The sequence below is a fragment of the Olea europaea genome, unplaced genomic scaffold (assembly GCF_002742605.1).
Source record: "Olea europaea var. sylvestris unplaced genomic scaffold, O_europaea_v1 scaffold680, whole genome shotgun sequence".
Taxonomy (NCBI): domain Eukaryota; kingdom Viridiplantae; phylum Streptophyta; class Magnoliopsida; order Lamiales; family Oleaceae; genus Olea; species Olea europaea.
In genome coordinates, this window is record NW_019265184.1 from 172,734 (window position 1) to 184,587 (window position 11,854).

Below are 11,854 nucleotides of genomic sequence, written 5' to 3' on the forward strand. Positions count from 1 at the left end.
GGTATTAATTCGAGTATTGCACAATAACTTGACAGAGCCAAGTCTGTAAAATTTAGCTGCAAATTTTTCCTTGCCCTTCCTGTTGCCTATTTCAACAGTGGTGATGTCACTTTTATTAGCTATTTTTGATGAAATCCCACCATTTCAGCGAACTCTCTCGACCACGAAAGTGTCGTCCATTGTATAGTTTGGTTGGTGCTCGTTGTTCTTTTCGACAATTGCTCTGTGTCGAATTTGTATATCGATCTTCCTCTTGGAAAACCAGGTGTCCAAGACAATTGGACTAATCTACGAGTTTTTGATGTATGTATAATATTCATGAAGGACACAGAGAGACTAAGTTTCGTGAATTTTGTGTTGTTCCTTGTGCTACTAACCAAACAATGGAACAATCTAAGCTCATAAATTCATAATTAACTGTTTTAAAATGAGCTCAAAATGCCATAATCTAAATCAATATGAATGGATATACAAAATGTTCCAAGGTAAGTGATATTAATTTGTACTAATAATATTCATCAGGCCCCATCATTGTGTGCATTTAGCCATGGCATGACTTTACTTTTGATTTGCTTTTGGAGGAAAGCTACTTTAATTTTTATTTGGAAACTAATTTTCAAAAGAACTTCCTATTCTAGAAATGCATTTAGAGGAAACTATATTGAATCAACTTCTTTTAAAAACTCTTTTAACTACTAGAAGTACTTTAAAGATTGAAGTGAATGAGTTGAAAATGCTATTGTACTGCATCCTCGTGTGAAGAACAGAAAGAAGGCCAGTATTTTGTTGGTGAAATATTAACCTTTATGACCTGTTTGGACAATACTATTGTACTGGACAAGATTGGTCAATAGAATAGACAAGAAAATAAATTTTTAACTTATTTTTGTATTTACTATTGTCTAACTATTGCGTAGTCCACCTAACCAAACACACAATTGGTGTCTAGGAGTTAGGTCTTAACAAAATATCGAATGAAAAATGGGAATAAATTGCAATGTTAAATTGGAGGTACATAGGTTTGCTGTCAATTCAGTGCGGATGTTACTCTCTCTTCTGGGGTTCTCATTTGATAAGATGGATAACAAATTTCATTTGACATTTATTCCCACGAGGACCGTGTTATTAAGTACCAAAATTAACAATCATAACGTTATTTTAACAACCAATTTGAAAATAGAGAATTTTTCTAGTTAAATTAATGACTGAAGTATGCTAAATTAAATAATCTACGTTGTGCGTTGGACATTTTGATTTTTAACTTTAATTCGATGAATAAAAGTGTTAGAGCTTTCGATTTCACTTTATTTATCCCTTAAATTTCGCTTCTCAATTTCAATTCCAAAGTTTGTATTCATTGAATTTACTAATTTATTCCTTGTTTGATCCCCATTTGAAAAAAATGCATTCCTAAACAGTGTTTTGGCATCATTTCAACCACACATTTTTCAATAAAATAATATTACACTCAAATAAAAAAAAAAAATCCTTATTTTTTACTCATACATTGTCCATCAATACACTAGTCAAAAATTCATTCTTATCAAACGAATATGGATCAAACAAGGACTTAATAAATTTACCTTTTTCGAGTTTAAATCAATAAAATCTAGCTAATTAACTCACTATATCTCCATGTGAATCTGAATAAGCCTTACTTATACACATTAAATCACCTAGGAATTCAATTAAAGACTGCAGCACTAGTAAAAGTGTAATTCTATCTTATACCAAATTGTTGGATTTTACTACGTGGTCTAAATTAATAACTCACATCTCCGTATGTTAAATCCATAAATTAGAAGTATTGGCCAAATATTCGCATGCACTAGTAGAAATGCAAGTGCAGTACTTTAATAAATGAAAAACGCAAAACTTGAGACTTGAAATTAAAGGTTAAAAATTATGTTGCACTGTTTTTCCCTACAAAAAGTTTAGCTACTCACCACAGAAGAAGAAAACAGATTAAAGAAGTAAATAAATTATCTGGTTTTAAAGGAAATAAGACAGTGATGAATAGATTTGCACCCAAGAATTTGCCTTCTTGAAGAAATCTCTAAATCATTTCTCAATTCTATGTCTTTCTCCTTCAAACGTGCTCTATGATAATACGATGTGGTATGAAAAATTCCATTTTCTTGACCTAATTTTGTCCTTTATATCGCCCTTAATTGCCTAAAAATTCTTGCCAAGAAGAATACTGAAAGTGCACCTATTTACTAGTCCAAAAAATAAAATAAAATTCCTGAATTGGGGTTTTGAGGGTGGTTTAGGCAAGGGAAAGAGGCCTTAGTGGCCAACCGTTTAGCTTTGGCTGCCATACTTCAAACGGGCATAATGTTTTATCTACAACTACAAATTTGTTATCCATTTTTGTTGAATTCCAAATTTGATTATTTTCGAATGGTATATAGTTTGTCTTGTGGAGATCTGTTTACCAAAAATTGTGCACTAATCTCTTTGCATGCTCTGCATGTAGGTTCCTTGTTCTGCATCTTGTGGACCTTTTATGCTCCGAATAACTTTCTTTTGCACCAGTCATCTTCAAATTTGAGTTTCAATTATAAACACAATATTTACACTAATATGAGTGGAAATCTGTGCAAACATTCAATATTAAGCATATTCAAGAGCCTAGATAGGCGTGAAAAATATACTCATCAATGCTTTTTTTATGAATTGTGGTTTAATAGTTTGAGGCTAACAGATATGCACCCTGTGTTCGTGATTCTCTAGATTAAGTCTGTTCAAGAACTGAGTGGACAAATATGCCACATTTGTGGGGATGAAGTGGAGATAACTGTAGACGGGGAGCCCTTTGTTGCGTGCAACGAATGTGCTTTCCCAGTTTGCAGGACTTGCTATGAGTATGAGAGACGAGAGGGAAATCAGGCTTGTCCTCAGTGCAAAACCCGATACAAACGTATCAAAGGCAAGTCTTTTTATATCATGTTTCATTCTAATTGTTGGTGTAAGCTAACCGCACGAGGTGAACAAACAGCTGATAGATGTATGTGAACTGCAGGTAGTCCTAGAGTGGAGGGCGATGATGAAGAGGACGACATTGATGATTTGGAACATGAGTTTGATTATGAGGATATTGAGGCTTTGGGCCACACACAGAGTACAGGGGTGATTCCTGCTGTACGTGGTTGTCATATTGATTCATCTGAATCAGCTGCAGGCTCAAGACATGATTCATCTTCCAAGGGTCTTGAAATCCCTCTGTTAACATATGGTGAAGAGGTAATCAAGGGGTTCTCTCTCCCCTTCCACTTTAGATAAACTCATTATGCAACTTGGCATTTAAGTTCTTTGTCTTCTAATTACTCTCAGGACAATCAGATTTCTTCTGATCAACATGCTATCATAGTACCACCGTTTGCCAGTCATGGCGATGAGATTCATCCATCTTCTTCTGGGACTTCAGCTCCTTGTAAGTCATTTTGCTCCTTTTAGCTTTCCTCACCCTAGAATAATTTTAAGTTTGCATGCAAGGGAGATGAAAAGTATACTTTTGATGTCCTAGTACAATCAAGGCCTTTGGTTCCCGACAAGGACATTGCTCTATATGGGTATGGAAGTGTTGCATGGAAGGATCGAATGGAGGAGTGGAAAAAGAGGCAAAGTGATAAACTTCAGGTGGTCAAGCATCAAGGAGATAATGCTGGTGACAACCTGGATGGGAATGAATTGGACTCAGACTTGCCTATGTAAGTGATTCGTGCATTCTCTGTGCAAGTGCTTTATTTTTGTTTACAATTTGAGGCATGATGTGCTTTGTTGCTCTCATTTCTGTTGTGTTTTCATATGATTAATGAAATCCCACTCTAAAATTCTTAATTTCGAGACTGGAAATCAAGATCTGCAAGATGGATTATTTTGTTGCATTATCGTTTATGGTATCTTGAAACAAATTGTATGCCATTCTTGATTTTGCTATCTTTAGTTTTTTACCACTTAGAATTCATTTATTCACTTGAAATCTCTTAACAGGATGGATGAAGGTAGACAGCCTCTGTCGAGGAAATTGCCCATTGCTTCGAGCAAGATAAGCCCATACAGATTGATAATTATCCTCCGCCTAGTGGTTCTTGGCTTCTTTTTCCACTATAGGGTTCTCCATCCAGTTCATGACGCATTTGGCTTGTGGCTGACATCAGTTATTTGTGAAATATGGTTTGCTGTTTCGTGGATACTTGATCAGTTTCCAAAATGGTTTCCAATTGAGCGAGAAACATACCTTGATCGCCTGTCGCTTAGGTATATAAACATTATAAACTCAAAACTCAATTTTTCTAATTTCTCGAAGTTGAGAATGGTGATAAGCATTATAAACTCAAAACTCAATTTTTCTAATTTCTCAAAGTTGAGAATGGTGATGAGCATGTTTGGCTAAGCTTAGAAGCAAGTCAAGCGAACTTGTAGTAGATTTTTGTTTTGGACTATGTTTTGATTAGTTTCTTCTTTCTTACTTGAGTAAAAATTAACTGTAACATAAGGCACTAATTTCAGAACTGGTAACTTGCTTATTTCTAATTTTAACTGAAGTCTAAATGTAACTGTTTACTTATAAATGTTTTAAGCCTAGCAAAACATGTTCTATATGAACTCAAACCAGCAGAACTAGGAGCTAAGCTTAAATAGTTTACTTAATATAAGTAAATAGTCATAAACTAATTTTTATTGGTAAAGAAAATAAGTTGCCTCTCCTTGAAGGAAGGTAAGAGTTTTTTTCAAATTAATAAATAATAACCTTTTCTACTTAAAAAGTATAGAAAAATTAATTTACCTAAACATTTTTTTGAACAAAAAATTACTTAGAAGTAACTTCGAATCGTTCTTAAGCTTAGTCAAACACCTTCAAGGATGTGAAAGATGATTAATTTGTCTTGATTCTTTGATGACAACATTGCTTTTCCATTTTAGGTATGAGAAAGAAGGAAGGCCATCTGAGTTAGCTGACATAGACATCTTTGTCAGCACAGTTGATCCCATGAAAGAACCTCCATTGATTACTGCAAACACGGTTCTTTCCATCCTTGCAGTGGATTATCCGGTTGAAAAAGTTGCATGCTATGTGTCGGATGATGGTGCAGCCATGCTTTCTTTTGAAGCACTTTCGGAGACATCTGAATTTGCTCGGAAATGGGTTCCCTTCTGCAAGAAGTTCAATATCGAACCAAGGGCGCCAGAATGGTATTTTTCTGAGAAGATGGACTATCTGAAAAACAAAGTCCATCCAGCATTTGTGAGGGAAAGGCGTGCAATGAAGGTCTGCCACTTGTATATTTTTCCTGTTTTCTTGAATAAAATACACACGCACACAATGAAAGAAAAATACATACATTATATATAGCTTTCTGTGAGTGTGAGAGAAAGATTATGAGCACATTTGGCTAAGCTCAAGTTACAAAGATTATGAGCACATTTGGCTAAGCGTAAGTTACTTTGAGTAAATAAGTAAGTTTTAAAATAAATAACTATTTAGTGGTCAAAGTTGGAAATAAGCAGTTTATTCTGTCAGTAAGATTAGAATTTCTTTCAAATTAAGGAATGTTGTTTCGCTTGAATGTACGAAGAAGTAAGTTACCAAACATGTTTAGAAACAAAAAGTTACATTTCGCAAACTGCCAAATCTGTTTTATATGAACTTATACTCCCTAATCAACTTCAACCCAACTTTTCATGGTGTCATTTGTTTGCTCCAACACAGAGAGAATATGAAGAGTTCAAAGTTAGGATCAATCGTTTGGTGGCAACGGCACAAAAGGTTCCTGAGGAAGGTTGGACGATGCAGGATGGAACACCTTGGCCGGGAAACAATGTTCGTGACCATCCTGGAATGATCCAGGTGAGAAATGCCATTTTCATGAATAATGGCCTCTGCCATTTTTGGACTCATATTTTTCCAATATCCAATTTTAGTGCATGTATAAAGACTATCCATATCAGGAGTTAAGTAGGATTTTTTTGAATGTTTTAATATTCTGACTCTAGACAATTCCAGAGTCATGTATCCTACAAGTGCATGCTTGATCACATTATTGGATAGGTTTGGACTAGATTAAGCTTATTTTTCTTCATTAATTCTGTCTAGTACTATCCTATCTTCCCCATCTACTGTGCCTCAAGAGAGAGAAAAATAAATATATACAATATATTAAAATAACAAAGTTGTTCATAATACTGTCTATGATGTTAGGCTTGAAAACGAACGAGAATATTATTGTAGAGTAAAAAAATTTCAAAGGACTCGATAAATGTAGGGTCTAGTTAAGGATTTGGATCAATATTTTTCTTTTAGATCATAGGATTGTAGGTTTGTAAAGTTCACACCGGAGTTTGACTACCACGATATGTATTACAAAAATCCAATAACTTGGCTATTTCTGTTTTCTTTCTTTTTTTTCATCTTAAATATTTTTCCATGATGGGGGGAAAGAAGAATGTATGATTTCATGAGTTAGTGAATACAGTGACTTGTTATGTCCAATAGCAAGTATGCACGACAGCTGTGGTATAGATAATTTTGGTTTCATTTTTAATTTGTTTATTTTATGGTTGTAAATGTTTAAATTTTTGTACATGGTGCAGTTATTCCTTGGTCATGATGGTGTTCATGATGTTGAAGGAAATGAATTGCCTTGTCTGGTTTATGTTTCCCGTGAAAAAAGACCTGGTTTTGATCACCACAAAAAGGCTGGAGCCATGAATGCACTGGTAAAACACACACACACACACACACACGTTAAATACATTGGTACATCCAAGAAAAAAAAATCAATTAAATCCTAGGTTTCTTTGCTTTGAACTTATAGGTGCGGGTTTCAGCCGTTCTATCAAATGCTCCTTTCCTTCTGAATGTTGACTGTGATCATTACATAAACAACAGCAAGGCACTGAGGGAAGCTATGTGTTTTATGATGGATCCCACTTCAGGAAAGAAAGTTTGCTACGTGCAATTTCCTCAAAGATTCGACGGGATTGATCGTCATGATAGATACTCAAATCGAAATGTTGTGTTCTTTGATGTATGTATATTTCTCTTGTTGCATTGGCTAGATTTGCTTTTCTAACTGTCATGCAGAAGCTTACTTTAGTTATTTTTAACAGATCAATATGAAGGGTTTGGATGGTTTACAAGGACCAATCTATGTTGGAACAGGGTGCATCTTCAGACGGCAAGCTCTTTATGGATATGATGCTCCTGTCAAGAAGAAGCCACCTAGCAAGACCTGTAACTGCTGGCCAAAGTGGTGCTGTTCGTGTTGTGGGTCTAGAAAGAACAAGAAAGGAAAAATGAAGAAAGATAAGAAGAAAAAATTAAAGCACAGAGAAGCGTCAAAGCAGATATATGCACTTGAAACCATTGAAGAAGGAATTGAAGGTAAAAATTTAATTTTAGTAAAACTAAATAAATAAGTAATAATAAATGAAAAGAAAACAATGGCCTGTTAGATCGACAGAACTAAAGTTTATAACCTTTCCCTTACAGTGAAGAACTCTGAAAACCCATCTCGCGTCTCCCAAGAAAAACTCGAGAAGAGGTTCGGCCAATCACCTGCATTCGTGGCATCAACTCTACAAGAAAATGTTCCCAAGGATGCTTGCTCCACAACTTTTCTGAAAGAGGCCATTCATGTCATCAGCTGTGGTTATGAAGATAAGAGTGAATGGGGAAAGGAGGTAAGTTGTTTGGCACATGTTTGGTACACAACGCTGAAGATGTAGAGAATTGGATATTATTATAGACAGGATTTTATCTTATTTTTCTTCCTTATTATTGTCCAAAGCTATCCAATTTTCTGAATCTTACCAAGCAAGCCACGATTGTTTAAATTCTCAGTACCATAATATATCTGTTACCTTGTGACCTGAATATCAAATGCTGGATCAGGTTGGATGGATATATGGCTCTGTTACGGAAGATATCTTGACGGGATTCAAGATGCATTGTCATGGCTGGCGGTCAGTGTACTGCATCCCTAAAAGGCCAGCATTCAAGGGTTCGGCTCCCATCAACCTCTCGGATCGTCTTCACCAGGTTCTTAGATGGGCTCTTGGATCAGTAGAGATATTTTTTAGCAAACACTGTCCCATCTGGTATGGATATGGAGGTGGATTGAAGTCATTGGAAAGGTTTTCCTATATAAATTCAGTTGTATATCCCTGGACTTCTATTCCTTTGATTGTATACTGCACATTGCCAGCCATCTGCCTTCTTACAGGGAAATTTATTGTCCCCGAGGTACGCATTTCATACTTGTACTATTATAGGAAATACTTTGCAGATACTCACATTGAGCTTAGCCACGTTTTGTAAAATTATATATTTACTTACATGATTAACTAACATATAATCCAATATGCAGATTAGTAATTATGCCAGTATTATATTCATTGCCCTATTCATCTCCATTGCTGCAACTGGCATCCTTGAGATGCAATGGGGTGGCGTTGGAATCGACGACTGGTGGAGAAACGAGCAGTTTTGGGTTATTGGAGGAGTTTCCTCTCACTTTTTTGCTCTCGTCCAAGGATTACTCAAGGTTTTGGCTGGTGTCAACACAAATTTCACCGTCACCTCAAAAGGAGGAGACGATGGAGAATTTTCCGAGCTCTATATCTTCAAATGGACATCGTTGTTAGTTCTGCCTACAACATTATTGATCATAAATATAGTCGGGGTTGTGGTGGGAGTTGCAGATGCCATCAATAACGGTTATGATTCTTGGGGTCCATTGTTCGGTAAACTTTTGTTTGCCTTGTGGGTTATTCTTCACCTCTATCCTTTCCTCAAGGGACTGATCGGGAAACAAGAGAAAATTCCGACAGTAATTATAATCTGGTCGATTCTGCTGGCTTCTATATTGACCTTGTTGTGGGTACGAATCAACCCGTTTGTTTCACGAGATGGACCAGTACTGGAAATCTGTGGACTTAACTGTGACGACTGAGATGCGGTTGGGCAGCTTACGGACAGTTTTGCACGACCGGATATGCAGAAGGTTAATGACTAGTAGTATAGTTGAGATATGTATAGATTTAAAGAGGTGGAAACTTAAATCATTCATAATCTTTGAAATGGCTTGATCGATTCTTTGATAAATATCCATGTGGTGTCTTGTATTATTATTCCCCATTAAAAGGGGTTTTCATTGCAATTGGCAAAAAATACATTGTCTGTTCTGTATTTTTCTTGTTTTCCTCGTGAATGTGGATATGATTTATGAGTTTTCAAGAACTGAACTTTGATAGTTATGCTACAAAGTCCAACAGCCAAGGCTATACACCAACTATGAGATTGTAGATCTTAGTTAATAGGGGTGTTAAATGGGTCAAGTTGAACTGTCTTGTTTAATTGAAGTGCGACTTGGTTTGCCCCACGAGCTCGCCTCTTGGTGTGATGAGCCGTTTGTGACTTGTCAATAGTTTTTTTTTATCTGAAAATTCACTCTTTACTTGTCACGATGAACCAAGTCGTGAGGGCGTGAGGCAGCCAACAAATGCAAATTGTCGAGTGGCTTGCATGAGAAATTTCTTGCTTGGCTCGTTGGTGGGGGTGATCATCACACTTGTATATGTTAGAGCCGGGTTTTTCTCTCTAATGTCTCTCATTTATTACTTATGAGTTTTTCCTTTGTTGAGTGTGTCATCTAGTGCACTTTGCTTCGAAAAAATGAATAAAGTCGTCTGGTTACACATTGGTACTTAATGGACCATGTAGGATATTAACTTGATATTTTTAAATGAGTGATTATCATGTAAGCGATCGTCAAAATATTGAGTGATTATTATCATAAGAAAATAAATTTATTATTCAAAAGTTTAGCAACTATTAACCCGTTTGTTATATATATATATATATATATATATATATACACACACACACACACACCGTGGACCTAAGAGCTGAATCCCTTGAATTCTCTCAAACTCGTGATCGTAGTTCCCAATTTTCTTACTATGCCAAGAGTTATCCACTCAATGGGAATCGATTGCTCGAAGAAGCGCTTTTCACACACACACACACTATTTAGGGCTCGAATTGAATGCCCACGAAATTTCTCATAAGAAATCCTTCCCTTCATTCATTACTCTATGTATTGATTGGGTTTACATTTGCACATTGAGCCTTTATTTTATTCATGAAAATCGAATCAAGTTAAATTGTGTTGGGTTATTCTTGGATGACAGGGCCCTATGTGGCGCCCCCTACTAGGGGCGACACATAGGGCCTTGGACGTCCAGGGCCCTATCACATGGGTTTTTCCCAATTGTGTTTATTCTAAATGTTTGACATCGTCTCTTTTTACAAATTTGTACCTCGCGGACAAGGTCAAGTTTTGTTCTACAATTTTATTATTATTATTTTGAAAAAAATATACCACTCTTGATGGCACATTTTATCAGTATCGAGATAAACAATACAATTTAAGAGGAGTGCTCGATCTAAAGTCCAACTAATCAAAAACAAGGGGCACATATTCCCCATGTTCTAAGGTGGGGATCACATGTGAAAGTGAAAGAGGGTTTTACACTTTATACGATGGGGACAAAGCCGAGTTTAGAATCGTTGGCTCACTGTGGCTTTCATTTTCACAGTTTGATGGTGAACTTTTTATGACCAACTAAAATTAAATAGCCAAAGGCATCATTAGCATAATTGCTTACTTTTGAATAGAATAAGCTTAAGGCCTAAAATTGTGGCTCACATCAAAATCCGACGAATCTTCACTTGGAGTAGAGCATAAACCTAATACGATGAAAGAGACTGATTCAAGAACAAAAAAATACCTTCAAATTTGGATTGAATCTCGATGAAACAATACATCGAATAAGTTAATTCGACAAGTTTAGTGACATTTTTTCTATTATAAGGAAGAAAGAAGTTAAAGTTCGTCGATCTTATTAATAAATCTTCTGTATATAATGTTTTGTCTACTCGGCCTGTACAGGATAGGCATGCAATGGGCTAATTTTTATATTAACCATTCATATCTTCTTACATTTTGTCTCTCGTTTTCACCTTGTCTTCTCCCTTAATCTCAATAAACTCCCCACAACATATCCTCTGTGGTGTATCTTCATTGGCTATTAATTTTAATTCGACATTTCTTATAAAATTCCATGTTTTTATACTGTGATCTTATATTTAACTCGGTCGATATTTTAGGGATGCTAAGCGCATCTCCAATACAAAGAATAAATAAAAATATGTAAAAATCTCAAACATATTAAAGTGCATGTTTAAATTTAAAGAAAGTAAATTTTTAGACTCCAACGATACTCTTCTTCATTTTACATTTTTAAGTAAACTTATTTTTTGCCCATCATCTCTATTACATGCTTTTTTTACAACCAAATGGAGTGCATTGAAATTTATTAAATGCATTTAATATAAAATGTGTACAGAGCTAAACTCGTTCTCTATTCTTAATGCTATCTATCTACACTCACAATGATCATGAATTATGAGGTATTCATTAATTGTCATCTTGAGTGTAGGGATATGAGATCTATTTAAGATTGCATATCAATGATTACCACTCAAATGGCTATATTTTAAACATCCACTATATAAAATAAAGTGCATCTTACTTTTGACAAGTCTATTAAAGTTGCTCTAATGATTTTGTTGATGGCTTCGACCTGACCGTTTACTACCGTGAGGTGTTTAGAAGTGTTTTTTGATTCCTAGTTCCTTTCAAGAGTCCCTGACCTTTTTATTGTCAAATTTTCATCTATTATATTATACGATTGAAGGGAGAATGTCGAACCAGTGTATGATGTGTCTTACAAAGGAAAATGAAAGTATTAGCTTCTGTGATTTTAGCCAGAGGTTTGGTCT

The 11,854-nt window shown here is 35.5% G+C and overlaps 1 protein-coding gene across 1 annotated transcript; it reads left to right on the forward strand.

Annotated features, from left to right (window-relative positions):
• Positions 1-458: 458 nt before the first annotated feature.
• Positions 459-8,960, forward strand: LOC111390388 (cellulose synthase A catalytic subunit 2 [UDP-forming]-like). Its single transcript, XM_023015425.1, has 15 exons — positions 459-485; positions 768-830; positions 2,737-2,932; positions 3,026-3,246; positions 3,337-3,436; positions 3,530-3,713; positions 3,997-4,263; positions 4,930-5,275; positions 5,717-5,854; positions 6,598-6,723; positions 6,822-7,034; positions 7,117-7,390; positions 7,499-7,689; positions 7,901-8,251; positions 8,376-8,960. Exons 1-15 carry the CDS (start codon positions 459-461, stop codon positions 8,958-8,960), a joined length of 3,282 nt encoding a protein of 1,093 aa, XP_022871193.1.
• The last annotated feature ends 2,894 nt before the right edge of the window (positions 8,961-11,854 follow it).

Excerpts from the sequence above, each read along its gene's own strand:
- LOC111390388 (XM_023015425.1), top strand. The coding sequence starts at position 459 with ATGAATGGATATACAAAATGTTCCAAG. Across the intron at positions 5,276-5,716 it reads GGGAAAGGCGTGCAATGAAG|AGAGAATATGAAGAGTTCAA; the intron begins GTCTGCCACTTG and ends GCTCCAACACAG. Across the intron at positions 7,035-7,116 it reads GAAATGTTGTGTTCTTTGAT|ATCAATATGAAGGGTTTGGA; the intron begins GTATGTATATTT and ends TATTTTTAACAG.